Raw genomic sequence first — 19864 nt, 5'->3', positions numbered from 1 at the left:
GGTCAAATAGAACATCTAAATCTAAATTTTAAATCTAAATCTAAATGCTATATGTTAAATCTAAATGTTATATGTTATATCTAAATGGTAAATCTAAATCTAAATGTTTAAATCTAAATCTAAATGTTATATGTTAAATCTAAATGTTTAAATCTAAATCTAAATGTTATATGTTATATCTAAATGTTAAATCTAAATCTAAATGTTAAATCTTATATCTAAATGTTAAATGTTAAATCTAAATGTTTAAATCTAAATCTAAATGTTATATGTTATATCTAAATGTTAAATCTAAATCTAAATGTTAAATCTTATATCTAAATGTTAAATGTTAAATCTAAATCTAAATGTTTAACCTAAATGTTTCGAATATATGCTAATTAACCCCGCCCCTTTTAACCTCAACCAATACGCTAGTAGGGAAACACTCGCTCGCACGCACACACACACAAACACGGGTCTTTACTGTGAATGTCTTTCGGCATTTACGAGCTGCACTTCGAAGTACACTTCCAACCAACCTCTCACACCATTAATGGTAAGATGCATATATTTATTTTTAACTTTCTAAACAACATTTTGCGGACTTTTCAGCTCTTTAGTTGATCTTTAGACCATGATGTGGAAAAGGAAAAAATTCCAACGAGACCAGCCTAAGCTAATCTGGTCTGGGTATGACAAAGACTGATGCTTCTGGAGAAAAAGGCAAGCATCTTGTTTTTATATGTTTTGACTTTGGCTCAAGTAGCCTGATGAAGCCCCATTTCGTCAAGGGATAGATGGCAGAGGAGCCTATTGAAAAAGAGAAAACAAAGATTTCTCTTAATGGACTGAGTACTTTTAAATAATACGCACACAAACTTTGGACATTACAACATTTACTCAGTTAAGGATTAGGAAATGCATTCTTGGTTCACTTCACTTTTCTTTGTGACGTGACGGCAGTGATGGCGATAAATTTGCCCTGGACGTTAGCTACAGCTAAGTAGCTAGCTAACAGTAAAAGTCCGCAAAATGTTGTTTAGAAAGTTAAAAATAAATATATGCATCTTACCATTAATGGTGTGAGAGGTTGGTTGGAAGTGTACTTCGAAGTGCAGCTCGTAAATGCCGAAAGACATTCACAGTAAAGACCTGTGTTTGTGTGTGTGTGCGTGCGAGCGAGTGTTTCCCTACTAGCGTATTGGTTGAGGTTAAAAGGGGCGGGGTTAATTAGCATATATTCGAAACATTTAGGTTAAACATTTAGATTTAGATTTAACATTTAACATTTAGATATAAGATTTAACATTTAGATTTAGATTTAACATTTAGATATAACATATAACATTTAGATTTAGATTTAAACATTTAGATTTAACATTTAACATTTAGATATAAGATTTAACATTTAGATTTAGATTTAACATTTAGATATAACATATAACATTTAGATTTAGATTTAAACATTTAGATTTAACATATAACATTTAGATTTAGATTTAAACATTTAGATTTAGATTTACCATTTAGATATAACATATAACATTTAGATTTAACATATAGCATTTAGATTTAGATTTAAAATTTAGATTTAGATGTTCTATTTGACCATTATACATGTGGTTAAAAGTTATGTTAAATGTAGGAAAAATGTGCTAAATGTGAGAAAAGTGAGATAAATAATGAAAATGTGTCAGCTACAACTTTTATACTGAATTTTTACACTTGGCGCCCCATAGTTCCGACCTTTGTGTTTTTTTTTTTGTTTTGTTTTTGTTTTGTTTTTTTGTCATTTGCTGCTGACTGCAAACCAATTTATTATAAAGCTAACCTTGAATCTTGAACCATGAGGACTGGCTTCAGAAATGAAGGCACTCGAGTCCTTCATCCAAAGGGAGATTTGTTACATCTAACAGAGCTATTGTGAATGCTGATGTTATGTTTTATAGACTCAAGCAGATTGTTAATCAAATACATACAAATATGTGTGACTCTGTTGTCATCACGTGATCTTTTCACAAACATTCACACACATCTGACTTGTACGGAACATGGGAAATATCAGCTTATACAATGTATTCTCTTTCCCCTTCCTCCATAACCTCAACCATCACAACTGAATGGCATTCACTCTTACCCTAAACCTAAAAAATGCTAAAATAATAATTTCACAATGTCGGATTTATAATATACACACCAGTGTAATAAATCTGTTTTCCACAGAAATAACCCTGATCATAGATATGACTGTGTTTTAGTAAAGAAAACTTACTTCTCAAAGGATGAAATTTAGATTAAAACTGTGATTTAACCACCTCTAAACATTTTCTACATGCCTTGTCTTATTTATTCATTTATTCATTCATTCATTCATTCGTTTGTTTGTTTGTTCTTTTTTTCCAGGTGTTTATGTGTGGCGTCTTTCTTTATCTCAAATGTGGGTGTGTATGACCTAAAAAGCAGTCAAACAGGTCCGACCAAACTCCGCGTAATGTCTCATACGGATCTTTGCGCACAGATGCTGACAGACCCCGAGTTTCCTACGAATATTCTGCACGAATCATCTGTTTTTCTTAATTTAATTTTTTGTTGCTGTTGCGTCAGAGAGGACCTAAAAGAGCAGATAGTTTATGACCCAACAAGCTGAAGCTTGATGATCCTCAGACAGAAAGGGAAGGCGTGTGAGGGTCGGCAGAAGACGAGGAAGTGAAATTAAACAGACGGATCTGGTCTGTGGTGCATATAGTCACAGATGGACGTGTTTTGTTTTTCTTAATCAAAAGGATCAGATATAATTTAGGTGTTTCTTAATCTTTTGTGCGCTAATCTGTCCGTGTGATATGCCGGTGGCACTGTGGCGCGCGGGACTGCTACACTGCCTGTTGTGCGTGTGCGCTTGTCTAGGTGAGTTAACTATTTCTCTCTCGCACACACACACACCGAGAAAAGTACTCAGATAAGAGTTCAGACTGATGTTTGTGTTCTCTGTCCAGAATCAGACTGTGTTCTGGGTGTGGTGGGTCGGCCGGTGGCACTGCCCTGCTTTTATCCTCACTTGCCAATTTCTCCCAACTTCTCAATCGAGTGGAGGAATGATGACGCTGTGGTGCTTAGATCAACATGGGTAAAGGATGGACATGTGGAGATATGGAGCGTGAACTACGCCACTCTGTCACCTGACGCTGCACTGACTGGAAATTTCTCTCTAGAACTGCCAGCAGTCCATCCCAAAAAAGATGGGGCGTTTTACAGTCTTTTCATTGTTTCAGGGGAGAATCAAAGTGCACCGATGTGCACAGTCTGCCTCAGGATAGCAGGTTAGTTCTTTACACTAGATGCTGTCAGAAGACCATCTTATACAAGGATGTCAAAGTCATCTTAGTTCAGAGGCCACATACATCGCAGTTTGATCTCTAGTGGGCTGGACCAGTAAAATAACTTCATAATAATAATTAAAATTCCTATTATTCCCTTTATTTTAGTGCGACTACATTATTAAGATGTACGTAGAAAACATTGTGAACCACCTAAAATTTCTGAAGAAAATTAAATGCAGTTTCAGCAACTTTTGCCTCGGCTATATATCTATAAAATATATTTTGCGAATTCTTATTTTTGTAATTTACTGTCTCTGGTATAAGAGACAAAAACTAGGCATTAGCTTGTGTTTATGCTAAATTGCATATTTACTCATTTTCATGTGCATTAATATGTACAGATCACAGTGAATCTACAAAATCACAAAACATTTAATCCCAGGTATCTGGAACTGAAAAAAATACAGTATTTCATATTATGATCTGAAAAAATTTTCATGATCTAGAGGTTATTTTAAATGCACATACGTGTACATTTCCACATGTGTGTATTAATCCTGACCACCGGAACTAACTCACATAATACAAACTGAAGTTAGATTTATTAAGTAAGAAAAGATAGAAAAAGTTATCCTCCTGCTTTTAAAATGTTTTATATTTAGACATAAAAAATATCACCTCACATGGACAAATTAAGAATAATAGTTACTTTAATAAAAACAAAATGGAATTAATACCTCTATGTTATTTTCATGTTTACTAAATTCATCCTGCAGACCAGGTTAGACCCTTTTTTGGCCTCTGGGCCGCATGTTTGACACCCCTGATCTAAAAGGAACCATCTCTTGACTTTGATGTTTCTTGGCAGCTAGTTTCAGCATCCCCCCGGTGAAGAAGGACGACACAGCAGAGGGTGATGAGACCACCTTCCTGTGCCACTCCAGTGGTGGTCACCCTCAACCTGCAGTTTACTGGCTCATCAACAACACCAAAGAGCCCCCTGAACGCTCAGCATCACTCCCAGACTCAAATCTGTACAACATCTCCCGTCACCTGACTGCCAACATTTCCAAAAACGCCGCTGTGAGGTGTACCATAACAAACCTGTCCACGAATGAAATTTTGATATCTGCAAGTGGTGAGTTTTTCCATCATTGTTCAGTCGGGCCTTTGATAAACCAGCACTTCAATTAAAGCGAAGCTTCCTTAATTCTGAGCTTTTACATATCAGATCATATTTATAAAAAATAAGCTGGTTCTTAGCAGGTTTAAAGTTAGGAAAATACAACCTGATATACATATTATATTGTGTTGTTTTTTCTTTTTTAAATTGAAAACTGAGCCAAAATGCAGAAGCAGTGTGTGAAAAACGAGGTTCATCCTTTCAGCTTTCACAGAAATAAAGAGACTAAGTAGCAGGCAGCCTGATGGGGATAATAAAATTGATCATCAGTTATTGGCACCTTTTTAAAACCAGAGGTTCGGGCAGATTCCTGGTCTGGAGCATTCAGAGTTTTAATCCAATATAAAAGAGAAAAAACAGCAATGATTTTAGAAACGTAACTGTTGCTGCTCATCAATCTGCAAAGGGTTATAAGATCATTTCCAAACTATCTGGAGTCCATCGTTTTATGGTGAGAAAAATTATTCACAACAGATGCCAGTCTTCTCAGGCAATAAGTTCAGCCAAAGATCAAACCCTGAAATGTTTAGAAGAAATGTAAAAAACCCAAGAGGTACATCTCAGACTCCACAGGCCTCGGGCCTACTCCTTACGTTTTCACACAATTATCTGTACGTTCTATGCCTTACATTTTAAAAACAGCCTTGTACTCCTATTTCATTCCAGCTTTTTACTGTTATTAAAAAAAAAGGAAAAACACACACACATACACACACAAAACATATCCAGATAAATCGTGTTATCTGGATAAAGTGAATTTGATTCAGAGAAGTAGAAACATATACCATTCAGACACACTTTTAGTCATATGCTATCCATCACAGTCCAGCAACGACATGGCAGACACATGTAGCCTAGTACAAAGATGTCCGTGGCAGAGACTAAAGACAACAAGTAGCTCATAGCATCCCAGATTTTTCACCATCACATTTTAAATATAAAATTATAGTGCACTATATGTACAGAACTATGTAGGAAGTGCCCTACAGGTCCCTGTGGCATGGCCTAAGCTTTTGTCCTTAATGGCATTTTTTCCCATTTGTTACTTTTATTTTTTAATTTTATGTAGTTTGAAACTAGTACTTTTACACTTTTACGTGAGTGAAAAGCTTGAGTTGAAACTTCAACTTCTACAGAAGTCTTTCTAAACCCTGGTATCTATACTTCTACCTGAGCAATGAATGTAAATACTTTAGACACCTCTGTCAGTCAACATGTTAAATATTTAAGTTAATGACAGGATGGGTTGTTTGGAAGGGTTGCAGGAGAAAAGGTCTTTCTTATAAAATCAGGCACTACAGTTTAGATTAGCAAAGTTACATCTGAACAAACCACGAGATTTCTGAAACCACATCTGTTAGATGAGACCATTTAATTGTAATGATCAGAAAACTAAACACAGCATATCAGCACAAACATCTCATGCCTGTATTCAACCACGGTAGTGGAAGAATGATGATTAGGGCTTGTTTTGTAGCTACAGGACCAGGACACCTTACAGTCATTGAGTGGACTGTGAACTCCTGTTTTTACCAAAATATCCTTCAGTCAAATATGAGAACATCTGTCTGTGAGCTAAAGCCTGGCTGAAACAATATTTCAGTGACACAGTCAAAGTCTAACCTGATGAATCTGATTGAAACGTTGTGTTGGGACCTTAACAGCTGCTCATGAGCAAATGCTGCAAACCTGAATGAACTGAAACAACGTAAAGAAGATTCCTCCACAGTGATGTGATAACAGAACAGCTAAAGCTGGTTCTACAAGCTGGTGAATCATGGGTGTACTTAGTTTTTATTCCCTGCTTCTTTATCTAGTTTTTGTTTTTGTTAAATATATAACATACAGTATATATATATAATATAACAATAGTTGTTGCTGCTCACATGTTGAGGTTTTTCTTTTGTTTTTTTGTTTGTTTGGTTTTTTTTTTACCAAATTTTAAGACCTGGTAAGGACTGCTTTATTTTTTATTATGTCCTAACAGCATTAAACGAGGGTGGACTTTCTCTTTCAGTTTAGTCCAGGAAATGTCCCACAGTTAAGCACAGCATGTCAGAGACAACACATTATGATGTGTCACCCACAGGTTGCCTCAAATGACGCTGTCCAGATAAGTCAACTTTTTCCATTAAGCACATTTCAAAATCAGTTGAAAATCAGTTTGCCACAGTTCTTTACAACCTAAAATATGCAATTAAAAAAAACAGCAGAATTAAACATAAAACATGAAAATATAAGAAAAAATACACTGAAATAAAAACTAGAGCTAGACCAACAGAGAGAACACCCAATTACATACGAACACAGACCCAAATATTAAAATTAATCTTGAATGAATGAATGAATGAATGAACAAATTTATTTCGAACAAATAATAAAAAATATAAAATAAAAATATGTTTCAAAACAAGAGAAAACAATTCTTTAGAAAACCAAAACACATTGCTTGTACAAATCAAAATGTTAACATGTTAATCTGGAACTAATCTTGAAATGTCAGTGAGAAAAAGTTCATTTAAAAGGTGCAGAGTGTAAATATCGATAAAACTGTCTTTCTATTTGTATTTAATCACTTTACTAAAATAACAAATGCTTTTATTCTCTTAGAATGAACCATTTTAATGTTGGTCCACATACATACAGCTACCATATTTGTGTCACCATTTTTACTATGGTGTCCCTGAATGGACAAACAACTCTGTGTGTGAAGTGAGAACGCTCTGAGCTTTAAAAAAGCAGTACTGGCTTGGTTTAGTCCCGTTTCTACCAACGGGTACGGGTCTGTTTGTATTTTCCACAGGCAAAAACTGGGATACCAGGATATCCAATCTGACCTGTCCTACTTTTTTGGGACAATTCTGTTGGTGTCCCAAAGGGTGGAGCTTGACACACTGAATATGTTAATTGGTCGAAAGAGTCCAAGGCCAGTGCAAGTAGGCGAGGACACGTGTGATGTGATCAAATGAGCATTTTCTTGTTAAAAGCCAAGCGGCTATGCTGGAGCAGCTGACTTTGTTATGCCCTTGCACAGATGGGAAATAATAAAAGCATGAATGACTCTCTCAAAGTAATGAAAAGATATAAAAAAAAAAAAGGTTTTTATCCTTCCAAAAGATCTAAGATTAAAAACTAGCTTTGACAGAGTTAATCTGAGTCTCGAAGCATCGATCACTGTCAAAGACAGTCTTCCACATTGTGTGATAAGAGGCTAAGATCAGCAGTATTAGCAGGGAAGTGATCAGAGGGTCCAACAAGCAAAACCTCAGTTTTATCAGGATTTAATAAAAAAAAATGATTACATTAAAAAATATATGTGCAATCCAGATGTTGATATTTTCAAGGCATGCTAGGTTGCTGAATGAGTAATTGGATTTGGATATCATCAGCATAAAATGGTATGAAATAACAGTTCTATCAAATTAAGACAAAAAAAAAAAAAAATAGAAAGAAATTAATGAATTATTTTGAAAGAAAAACAAAAAAAAACAAGCAAAAACCTGTCTGTTCATGAAAATTACATGGTCATGAGACATCATTTTTTGTTTTTTGTTAATGTAAAACAAGGAACAAATGATGTGGACAAGGTGAGTCGAGCATCAGGGGCCATGTGGCTCTTCAGCACCGCTTTGTGTGTGGTGGTCGCGTTCATGGTCATAGCAGCGGTGGCCTACCAGATCCACCTGGACCGGTTACATAAGAGGAGGAGCAAGGAATTCAAACAAACAGAGAGAGGTGAGCAGATGGAAAAACTCCTGGTACAGATGTTTCGATTCAGATTCTGTTAAATGGAAAGTTTTCTATCATCTTCATTTGAGTCCATTTCATCTTGAGAGAGAAGTGATTAAATGGTCTTCTCCTGTAATCCCATCCTGATGCTGATAAACTAAACAAATAGTTGGCAAATCCAACTTATCTGGTTTAGCTTTTGTACTGTATGAAGAAATTAATTTACTAGCCTTCAGCGGTTCTCCTCACCAGCTGAGAAATAAGGTAACAAGTAAGCCAACAGTTCAGCACTGAGACATACAGATTTACATAATTTAAATGTGAAATTTCTAGGTAAAACTAAACAAAACACTTAACCTCACACCTCCATTTTGGAGAGGTAAGGTGCCCATTTTAATGCATCTGAAGTAGTGCTTGCGTAGCCCTTCAGCTGGCTTGTCGGTGGCCTTCAGGAAGTCTACATGACTAATATTCCTTGGTCTCTAAAGGAAAATGGACAAGTTAATTTCCTAAAAAAGGTGGTGAACTTCAATGAGCTTTTCTGATGTCTGAAAATTTATTGCAGTGTCTAATATTTCTTGTCACCAGGATACAAGAGACGGCGTCAGTACCAGTTGGAAACAGAGGTCATGAATTTGGAGACAAATGAGACTGAAGTGTAAAAAAACTGTTCCCTTCATTTAGTTTTGAATCAAGAGAGCACAGAAATGTACATATATGTAAATATGTATTTGTAATTAGTACTGCTTGTATATTCTGTATAAATGGGTTTTTAATATAGCCTGTAGATATAAGGACATTATTAAAGATTTCCAAACCACAAATGGGTCCTTTTGTCATTACACAGATCTGTTGAGATCTGGGACAGAAATAATAGAAAGTGGAGATTAAATTAAAGTTTTCACACCCCTGTTTATAAGTTTAAGTTTATACAGCCTTAAATTTAGGGTTTTGTGGTGTTAAGTGAGTTCAAAATAAACTATTTAAAAATTTTTTCACTTTTAATGTGACCTGTAATCTGTACAACTGAAATGAAAAACAAATCTGAGGGGAAAAAAAGTACAAAAAACTTTGTTGAAGTACTTTTTGATTTATTCTCAGCATTCAGTCTTCTTGTGTAGGAATCCATCAGTATGACATATCTTCATGACAATAATTATCCACTCTTCATTGCAAACTCTTTCCAAATCTGTCAGATTGTGAGGGCATCTCTTGTTAACGACCCTCATCAAATCATCCCACTGATTTTCTGATGGATTTAGGTTCTGGTTTTTAACTGGAATGATTCAGAACTTTAATTTTCTTCTGGTGAAGCTGTTGATCTGGATTTCTGCTTGGGCTCATTATTGTGTTAAAAGAATAAATTCCATTTCAGCTTTCTAGCAGACACCTGAGGGTTTAGGGCCAAAAGTGAATGTAGTGTTTGGAAATGTTCATAATTCCACCAACTTGACTAAAGCTGAGGTTCACAAACTTTATGAGCCACGACCCCCAAGATAATGTGTGTCAGATTTTTAGAATAACAACCATATCTTAGCACCTGATGATAAAAATACCAAATGTAAGGTTTGAAAACCATCAGAGCTAAAGCCTGACTGAAACAATATATATGTTTTTTGTTTGTTTGTTTTGTTTTTTTCTCCAGTAAAAGGCTTTTGCAACCCTACCTCTTATTCCAGATGGCGAATACAGGACCTTGTTGTCACATGCAGGACACAACCAGAACCAGTCAGAAATTCCTCCAGCTCCTTCCATGATGCTGTAGCTTTCTTACCAGCCTCCTTGATTAGATTTCTTCCCATCGTTTCATCAACTTTTGCGGGACATTCAGTTCTTTGCGATGACCCCTCTCCTGACTGATGACTTTCTACAATGACATTCCTTTGATGACTTCTGCTGTAGCAGGAAATTGAGTTAATGTCAGGAAAATCCTCAGAGGACAGCTTTATTTAACTTTAATCAGGGTCACTTTGAACCCATGAAGACTCAGTGCTTTGATTAAATCCAAAGATCGGTTTGTTTTTCAGGTAATTTGTTCAGGTTAAAAGTAAAAAATGAGAAAAATTGAGAAAATTATTTATTCTGGTTTCATGTTTAACATCACAAAAACCTGCAATTTAACAGGGATGTGAATGCTCCATTCTACTTAAACAGCATATCTGAAGCCACAGTTAACAAAACTATACATAAAAAGAAAAGTAAGACCTAGAAAGACATTAAGACTCAAAGACATAAATAATTCCAGCAATAGCTTTTGTTGTAGAAAAAGACTTTCAAGAGTCTGGATGAGAGAAGTTTAACAAAGTTTATTAAAAAGAGAAACTCTTTTAATAAACCCTCTAATGCTCTAAAGGACAAAGACAAAGGAAGAATATTTTTCTAGGCAAGGCAAATTTATTTGTACAGAACATTTCATGTATAAGACAATTCAAAGTGCTCTACATAAAACATTAAAAGCATTACAGCAGGGTGCAGGAAGCAATAACAAGCGCATTAAAAAACAAACTTTAAAAAGAAATAAAAGAATTTAAATAAAAACAGAAAGAAAAAGCTCAAATAAAATAGATAAAATGCAAGAAATAAAGTTCCACTGTGGAGAAAAACAGTATTAAAACATGATCAAGTTTAAAAAGTCAAGCTTAAAAGAAACATGCAGATTTTGGACTTTAAAAAAATAAAAACTATTGAAATGCAGCAGAGAACAGGTGGGTCTTTAACCTGGATTTAAATAAACAGTGTTTCAGCTGATCTGAGGCTTTCTGGGAGTTTGTTCCAGACATGTGGAACATAGAAGCTGAACGCAGCTTCTCCATGTCTGGTTCTGACTCTGGGAACTGATAAGAAACTGGAACCAGATGACCTGAGGGTTCTGGTAGGTTCATACTGGGTCAAGAGGTCACTGATGTATTTTGGTCCTAAACCATTCAGAGCTTTATAGACCAGCAGCAGAACTTTAAAGTATCCTCTGATGGACGGAAGCTGGACTGATGTGGTCCACTTTCTTGGTCTTAGTGAGGACTCGAGCAGCAGAGTTCTGAATCAGCTGCAGGTGTCTAATTGATTTTTAGGTAGAGCCTGTAAAAATACTGTTACAATAATCAAGCTGGCTAAAGATGAATGCTGGACTAGTTTTTCCAGGTCCAGGCTGAGACATCAGATCTTTTACCCTTGATATATTCTTAAGGTGATAGTAGGCTGACTTCGTAATTCCCTTAATGTGTTTTTCAAAGTTTAGGTCTGAATCCATCAATACACCCAGATTTCTAGCCTGGTTGGTGGTTTTTAGTTGTATATACTGAAGCTCTGTGGCGTTCATACTCTTATGACCAGAGCTCCAGATCCACTGCAGGTATATCCCAGCCCCAACTTACTGGTATGGGATAGATACCAGTTGGTTCACTTCCCCCACTCCCTCTAAAACAGGCTCTCCTTTCAACAAGCACACATCTCAGTCAGAGGTCAAGTTAACCTTGTACACAGTAAGAATATAGATATAAAACAATAAAAATGTTAAATAAGGAGATGAGTTTAAAAAAGAAATTTCTTTCACTCTTTACTGCATTTTTTGACATCACCAAGACTAAACTGAATTCTACTGAATCAGTCTTCTTGACCACTGAGTGAAACATGCAGCTTCAATTAACAAAAAACAGAAAAAAAAGCTAATAAAGCAACATTACATAACATTTAGATCTTAAAACTCTTACCTCTGACTCGTTTTGATGACACGCTGACTTTTATTTCGTACATTTCCTGAAGCCGTCGTTGCCCAGCAGCATCCAGAGGCTGAAGAACTGCACTTCAGTTTTTATTCCAGCTCCGTGATGCAGGCGCAGATGTGAGACAGATGCAGAATGAACTTTTTTTAGAGGGCGCCAAAGTGTAAAACTCTACCAACGTTTCGTAGAGTTGCTTTTAAGACAGACGTGCTGTAACCACACAATAGAGTTGAGCTCTTTTCTGACGAGATGTACAGAACATTGGCAGCAATTAATCTCTTTGCTGTTGATGTTCCTCTCAGCTTCAGTCAGACCCGTGGAAGATTGGAAGCACCACGGTACATGTACATGAATGGACAGTACATCAGCTGATATACAGAATAATAAAAATGTCTATAATCACAGTTTTCTCACAATAAATTGTCATATTGTTATAGCTCATATTAGCGAGCTAAAGGGGCAGTGGTTGAGTAAAACATACGACAGTGGATGGAAGCAGCTGAACACTTTGAAGATTTCTGAAAACTTAGTTAAAACATCTTTTGAAACAGCTGATCACATGTCAAATTAGCCCAACTGTGTTGTGTCTCCTGGTTAATGCAGCTGCAGCAGTTCAGACTCGTGTCATGTTGAAAGTGATCTGTTTACGCTAGGGATACTCAGTCATGTCTTATGAGACCCGCAGTCTTTCAGGTTTTCAATGAATCCCTGTTCCAACACATCTGACTCAAATTCAATGGATCTAACAGTCTATAAAGTTATTAATTGTTCATTTGAGTCCTGTGCGTTGGAGCAGGGATACAATGAAAACCTGAAGGACTAAAACCCTCGTAGGACCGAACTGAGCAACCCTGGTATAAGTTAAGTCAGATCTAAGTTAGAGTCTGATTGCAAAATGTTACTGAAATGCAGCAGAATGCTCATTCAGACATGACTGATGAATGAAAGCAGCATATGTCTGAGGGCCTTCAAACGTGTCTCAGCGCAACATGTCCTAAAGTCCAAACCTGCTTATTAACAGACATCTGGACCGTCTGGTATAAACACTCATTCTGATCAGCGAGACCAGTGGAAGCATTTAATTTTTAATTAAAATAACAATTAATAATCTCATGAGAACAGTAACTGATCCAACCGCAGAACACCTTAAAGAAAAGCAGTGGGACGCTTTACAGCAGTGCATGCTGGGACCAACAGAGCGACTCATGAGTGAGTTGGATCAGCTCTGCCGTCTCCTCCAACCATCCTCCCACTGCACACACAGCATCAGCACAAACCCAGTCCGATGAACAAACTGTACAACGTCTTCCAAGATTAGGAATCAATCCTCAAATCACATTTTTTTTTTTTAGCATTTAAGCCACATCTGAAGGACAGGACTCAGATTTGCAGATTTCAGCCCGACACTTCCTGCACAGACGTCACTGCGTAGAGATCGTCCCGACGCTGAGATGTGATGGGGATCTGCTGCCGGATGTCAGCCAAATACTGCAGGTCTGGAATAAGCGGTCACATGAAGAGAGATGTTTAAGGCAGAGTCAGAATAAACAGATGGTAGGGCAAAAAATAAAGCATGTTCGGCATCAGTTACTGCTCCGTAGCAAGTTTTTGTTGCACTGTTGTTAAGTAATTCTGTGTTGTTTGCAGCTTTTTGGCATGTTTGGGTGCACTACCTCTTTAACTAATCAGTTATAAAATAAAAAATAAAAAAACAATCAGCATTTTTAACTTTCCAGATCAACAGAACCTGCAGAGACAAAAACATCTTTAACTCACCGATATCAGCATAAATGACAGTTTCCTCTGATCCAGCTTTAGAGATGACTTCTCCCCTGCAACATTATGTTAGAACAATTAAACCAAGTCAACATTTCTAATATCTACAAACATTATATCCTGTAGTTTGTCCAACGCGTAAAAACTGAGTTCGGTCTAAATTTAATGAAGTTTACATTTTACAACCTTTTTAACCTTACTACAAATAACTGGCAGTTATTGCATAAAACCGTCTTCATGGGTTTGTTTTCTTACCATGGGTTTACAACAGTGCTGTGACCCCAGGCCACATAAGAAGCGGTTTCATCTCTGGCAGGTGAAGCTGTGGCTACATACACCTGGTTATCAAGCGCCCTGCAAAGCAGACACAAAAACGATACAGATAGAGAATCTTATGTTGAACATTAAACACATTACTCAAGAAAGAGACCCTTGATTTACATGTGTTGTACTACAGAAACCTAACAGCAGAGAGCCACCTGAGCTGATAATACGCATCAGTCCAATGCTGACTGGCTGAAGGTTAACTTGAACTGGGAGGGGTCAGTAATTGAGGACTGGGCGCCAAAACTAATAAATAGCAAAGAGCACAGGTGAAAACTGGACAAACTCATCCATGATCAGCCCACAGCTCAGTGGATGTCAATTCCATGGTGCAAATATTTATTTTACACAGATGCCACATTTAGGTGCTTCAAATGTTTAAATCAGAAAAGGAAACGGTTTCACAGATTTAAAAAAAAAAAAAAAAATTCTAGTTTGAGTGTTTCTGCTATTCAGTATAATATTGAAATAAAATAAAAGCTGCAATCTTCTTGTAAAGTCCTGTAACTCCAACTTGTCATATTTAGTGGCGTCTGGAGGCGTATTTTTCAGCTTCTTAAACTCGACATAACATTCATGTGCATACGCATGGCTCACAGGAAATTTTATTTAATATTGTTACATCCAGCAAACAGGAGGAATAAATGGCCAGCTCTACTTCAGCTTTAAATCTTTCAAATGGTATATGATTTTTTTTATTACAAAAAAATCAATAGACTTCACCGACTTTCACAATTTAAAGAAAATACATAAATAAAAAATTAGTTGATTACTTTTAGATGGGATTTAACCTTAAAAAATATAAACTGGGATTATTTTTCTTATGTATTTATTTTTAAACAGACATAAAAATCTACTTCAGATTAAGGCTTTCAGTTGTATTTAGCTCATTTTCATTTTTTAATTATGGATTAAGCAATTCAACAGTTCAACAGTGATGAACATGAGTGAGTTGACCTACTTGAGATTATCTGGCCGACTCAAATCTAAAGTGCTCCAGCTAAATTCTAGAAAGATTTCTGGAGTTAAGTGACTTCAAGCCTCACCTCCCCCTCTGCAGGAGCTCCCAGTGGGCCGGACCAGTAGTCATGTTGAAGGCTCCGGGATAAACCAGCAGTTGACAGCCTGAAGACAAAAAGCACAAGCCAGTCACAAGTCATTAAAGCATGGCGGAAGGCATGTAAAAACAGGTCTCTCTATTCACAAAGAAATGCACAAAAACCGTATTTCACTCTACAAGGTCTCAATTACGTTAACTAAACCCAACTAAACTAAATCCAACTATTACTCTGGTCTAACCAGTTCAAATGAAGGCAACAGCCCCTCATCTCTGCTCCCTCTTATTTCTGCCATCACCCACTCTTCACTCACCACTGGAATTGTTCCATCGCTTTTCAAAGCTGCAGCTGTCACTTCAGTACTGAAAGAAAAGATCCCAATAACTACAATAATCTCCACCCCATCTCTAACCTGCTCTTCACTTCTAAAATACACGCAAAAACTGTCTCCCAATTCAACTCAGAACTCCCTCGATGAGCTTCTCCAGTCTGGCTTCTGTCCCCGTCATAGCACCGAAACAGCCCTCCTGAAAATCACAAACGATCTCCTCATTGCCGCCAACTCTGGCCTACTCCTCATCCGCCTTGACATCAATGCAGCCTTTGACACCATTTCACACTCCATCCTCCTCAACAGACTCTCATCCATTGGCATCACCCACACCCCCCTCTACTGGTTTCAATCCTATCTCACAGATGGCACTCAGTTCATCCAGCTCAAATCTTTCAGATCCAGCCCCTCTCCAGTAATTCCAGGTGTTCCCCAGGGCTCTGTCCTGGGGCCCCTTCTCTTCATTACTCCCTCACCCAAAAATTTTACACAAATTCAAACTCCACTTCCATTGCTTCACGGATGAGACCCAACTCTATCCTTCAGCAAACCAGATTCCACACTCCCACCCTCCTCCCTCACCTCCTGCTTATCCGAAGTCAAATCCTGGTTTACTTCAAACTTCTTGAAACTTAACAGTGAAAAACTGAGCTCCTCCTCAGCAGGAAATCAGTATTATCCAAAGTTGACAGCTTCTCCCTGATCTACTAAAGCAATAAGCCCCGAGAAGCCGTGGGTTACAGGGATTTTACAACGGTGGAGGGGTGTGCTAAGGCCCGAAATTTAATTAAAGAAACACACAAATCGAAATTTACCACAAAGTCTGACATTTCTTTTCTTTTTTAGCAATTGTAAAAACAATTTACAACGGAACAGGTAAGTTGCGCTCAGAGCTATTGGTTGCTAGGCAACGCTACGCCCGTTGACACTGGCGCAGGAATATTTTGTGATGAGGTCTTACCGGGTCTATGTGTGGGTTACACTCAATTTATCACGGCATGGAACGCTGCTCAGCCAATCACAATTAAGGATGAGAAACACCCGTTTTATAAAGTTCTTTAGTCTTCCCCTCCCCTCAGGTTAAGAGTTTGGGTGTCATCCTCGATAGCACACTGTCATTCCATTCCCACATCAGTAACATCACTCGGTTTGCCTATTTCCACTTTCGCAACATCAACCGCCTCCGCTCCTCCCTCACTGTCCACTCTGCCTCTATCCTTGTTCATAGTCTTATTACCTCATGCATTGATTACTGGAACTCCCTCCTCTTCAGTCTCCCCCAGAAGTCCCTCCACAAGCTTCAACTGGTCCATAACGCCGTTGCCCGGATCATTACAAGAACCCCATCATCCCATCTACCCTATCCTACAACAGTTCCACTGGCTCCCAGTTACCCAAAGAATTAACTACAAATTCCTCCTGTATACCTTTAAGGCCATCCACAACCTGGCCTCTCCATATCTCTCTGACGTCTTCCAGATCGCCACTCCAGCCCGTTTCTTCAGAACTTCCTCTTACATCCACCTCACCTTGCTTTCTGCCTGCCTCAGCAAAATGGGGAGCAAAGCTTTCAGCCGCTCTGCTCCCAAATTTTAGAACTTATACAACCAGACATCCGAAATATTGACTCTCTCTCCATCTTCAAATCCAGACTCAAGACTAATCTGTTTAAGTTTCCCTACTAACTTTAAGTCCATCTACACTGTCCTCCAGTTCTTATTTTATGCTGATTTTATTCATTGTCTTAGCTTTTTGTTGTACAGTGTCCTTGAGTTTAATATAAGGCACTTTTAAATAAAATGTATTATTATTAGTAACTTTCTTTTCAGCCGCTCACCTTTCCTGCTGTAGAGCTGTGCGAGCTCTGCAAACCTCATGTCGTAGCAGATCCCTACTCCCACTTTACAGAAAGCTGCAGAAGCATTAAAGAGAAGGGAGTCAGATGAAGATCCTCCTCCATGCTCCAGGACACAAGAGTAGATCTGGAGTTGTCACTCACGTGTGTCAAACATGGATAAAGTGTTCCCGGGGCTCAGCGTCTCAGACTCCTGGAAACAGATTTTCCCTGGAACGTCGATGTCAAACAGGTGAATCTTGAAAGAGAGAACATGGAACATTTAGGCCCATTAGAGGGACTCTGGTCTGTTAACTACTGGAGGAGATGAACACCGACCTTCCTGTGCTTAAGAATCATCTCGCCATCAGGACCAAACACTGTACAGCTGTTATACAACTTCCCACCATCCTCTTCAGGGATGGATCCTGTTAAACAACAAGCCGAATTGTTCATTACTCCACTTCCAGAAATTAAATGCAGTTTTATTTGGGCATGCTCATCTTTTTTTTATTCCTTACTTCTCTGAAAACAGCTTCTATCTCAGCACCAGGTGCACTGAATCAGCTGAGTGATCAGAACATGATCATTTAATTATTTCAACCATTTTTTCTTATTATTACAATTTTCTACTTTTCTCTCATGCCCATCCCGACTTTCTGTAAACTGAAAAATGTTACCCGCTATTAATAAATGACATTGTGTTGTACTCTTAATCTAGATTTTACACAATATCCCAGCACCTTTGGACTGTAAGGTAACACTGTATTGTGCATAAATTCAGATGATTTCCAGGAAATGTACAAAATGGATGAATGTATTAATCTTTTAGATGGACTGTAAATGAGTAACTATAGCCAGAGATGCTTCCCTACCTCCCACCAGATACACCTTATTCTCCTTCGCCATCTCTGACAGCACTTGGGTGGATTCTCCTGGGATCCGCTCTGCATAGGTGGGGAAGAAGTTGGTCCCATATGGAGAATTGAAGCATTCCTGTATTAGTGACAGATGAGAAACCAGCTGACATTTAGTCTCTTATCCAATTACCCAGAACTGTTCATTAATAAAGCAGACCAACAGCAGTCTTCATGTCCAACTACACTATGAAGACTTGGGAATATGTATGGTGCTGTGGTTGGGGGGGGGGGGGGGGGGGTGGCCTCTTCAGCCTCAGTCCGGGGTCACTTGTTCATCAGTGATTGCTGGTAGGGGTAAAAAAAACTGTTTACACCAGCTGGTTCCTGGGTTGTAGTGCCTGGTATGTGTGACAGCTGGCAGGGAAACTTTATGGAGAATTTTCCCAAGTTGAAGCAGCAGAGTAAGAGAACACCATTTTGCCAAGCTCAGTACAAACTTGAGGAAAGCTGAAAGTAACAAAATCTTGGGACTGCTCTGTAGTAGGTAGGTGGATATGATGGCAGCAGCCCAAGAATGGATTTGTAAAAGTAGTAATATCAGTGGAAGAGTCTGTGAATAGATAGTGATGATCAGATGACCACAGTACAATGTGCTACAGTGTGTGAGGAGTTTACAGGCCCTCAATGTCCCTTGAAAAACACATCTAACATATTTAGTGAGCTGGCAGATGCATTCATGTGAAGATGTCTCCATAGGAGGGAGGGAGGGAGGGAGGGATGTATATATGTGTGTGTGCGCGTGTGTGTGTGTTAATAAATAAGTAAATAAATAAGGTGCAAGCAAGTCTCTTCCTGGCATTGGACCTAAAACAAAATTTGTTACTAAAGAATAATCGCAGTTTTATTTTATTATTTTCTCCTGCTATACATAAATACATATATATATATATATATATATATATATATATATATATATATATATATATATATATATATATATATAAACCCTCCTCCTCACCGGTAGCAGCACCACTTTGCTGCCCTGTCCCGCGGCCTCCTTAACCAGCCTCCGCGCTCTGCTCAGGTTGTCCGCTTTGACGCAGGTCACCTGCAGCTGGACGACAGCCAGACGGAACTCTGCAAAAACAAAACCGCCACCGTCTGTTACGGAACTTTTTTCAGTTACTAACAACACTTAATAAAACAGAATTGCCAACCCGTTTTCTATTAAACTATTTAACGGTATGAGATTTAAAAATATGCAAAATAACTTACTAGACATTACTTTAGCTGAAGTGGTCATTTGGGTAATTTGGCTGGTCAAGACCCGATTCGTTCCGGAAGTAAATGTAAGTATTTCCGGGTGGCTATTTTGTCTTCATAATAAGAGTAGGATTATTTTAAGCTTTCTGAAAAACAAAGCAAAACAAACAAAAAATAAAGACATTAGGATACTCAGTCAGAGCAGTTTTGCTTGATAAAAACAATTACAAATGACGTTTATTAATATTGAATTATTTCTGGTCTCGTTTACAGCTTCTGAAAGGTCAATCCTTTAATATGAAGTTCAGAGGCAACCTTACTCGGCGGAGGGTGTTGACTTTTCCACCAATCAGGTTTCAGTGTAAGATTACAAAACTTTTCTCATTGGTTAATCATTAATATAGAAAACATTTTAATGTACTTGAGAAAAAATAACATCCTTAGTTAACCATTGCATCTAGTTGCTCATCAGCAGAATCAGTATTTTA

The 19864-nt window shown here is 37.8% G+C and overlaps 2 protein-coding genes across 2 annotated transcripts; one reads left to right on the top strand and one right to left on the bottom strand.

Moving 5' to 3' along the window:
• The first annotated feature begins 2425 nt into the window (after positions 1-2425).
• Positions 2426-8952, top strand: LOC121652453 (ICOS ligand-like). The gene is made up of 5 exons (XM_042005198.1): positions 2426-2886; positions 2976-3299; positions 4168-4437; positions 8050-8217; positions 8800-8952. Exons 1-5 carry the CDS (start codon positions 2823-2825, stop codon positions 8871-8873), a joined length of 900 nt encoding a protein of 299 aa, XP_041861132.1. The 5' UTR covers positions 2426-2822; the 3' UTR covers positions 8874-8952.
• A 4047-nt stretch (positions 8953-12999) lies between these two features.
• nit2 (nitrilase family, member 2) lies at positions 13000-19497 on the bottom strand. Its single transcript, XM_042007250.1, has 10 exons — positions 19389-19497; positions 19132-19250; positions 18129-18249; positions 17593-17681; positions 17419-17512; positions 17257-17331; positions 15077-15155; positions 13962-14060; positions 13707-13762; positions 13000-13426 (listed from the first exon to the last, which is right to left on the bottom strand). Exons 1-10 carry the CDS (start codon positions 19414-19416, stop codon positions 13326-13328), a joined length of 861 nt encoding a protein of 286 aa, XP_041863184.1. The 5' UTR covers positions 19417-19497; the 3' UTR covers positions 13000-13325.
• Between the last annotated feature and the right edge of the window lie 367 nt (positions 19498-19864).

Source organism: Melanotaenia boesemani, chromosome 14, assembly GCF_017639745.1.
Source record: "Melanotaenia boesemani isolate fMelBoe1 chromosome 14, fMelBoe1.pri, whole genome shotgun sequence".
NCBI classification, from domain to species: Eukaryota; Metazoa; Chordata; class Actinopteri; order Atheriniformes; family Melanotaeniidae; genus Melanotaenia; species Melanotaenia boesemani.
This window is presented reverse-complemented; position numbering and strand designations above follow the sequence as displayed.

Bases quoted from the DNA above. Each gene is read 5' to 3' on its own strand.
- LOC121652453 (XM_042005198.1), top strand. From the start codon at position 2,823: ATGCCGGTGGCACTGTGGCGCGCGGGACTGCTACACTGCCTGTTGTGC. The intron at 2,887-2,975 runs GTGAGTTAACTA...TTCTCTGTCCAG, and splicing joins GTGCGTGTGCGCTTGTCTAG to AATCAGACTGTGTTCTGGGT. The intron at 3,300-4,167 runs GTTAGTTCTTTA...GTTTCTTGGCAG, and splicing joins AGTCTGCCTCAGGATAGCAG to CTAGTTTCAGCATCCCCCCG.
- nit2 (XM_042007250.1), bottom strand. From the start codon at position 19,416: ATGACCACTTCAGCTAAAGTAATGTCTA. The intron at 19,251-19,388 runs GTAAGTTATTTT...TTGTTTTTGCAG, and splicing joins TTCAGCTAAAGTAATGTCTA to AGTTCCGTCTGGCTGTCGTC. The intron at 14,061-15,076 runs GTGAGGCTTGAA...TCTGCTTTGCAG, and splicing joins GAGCTCCTGCAGAGGGGGAG to GGCGCTTGATAACCAGGTGT.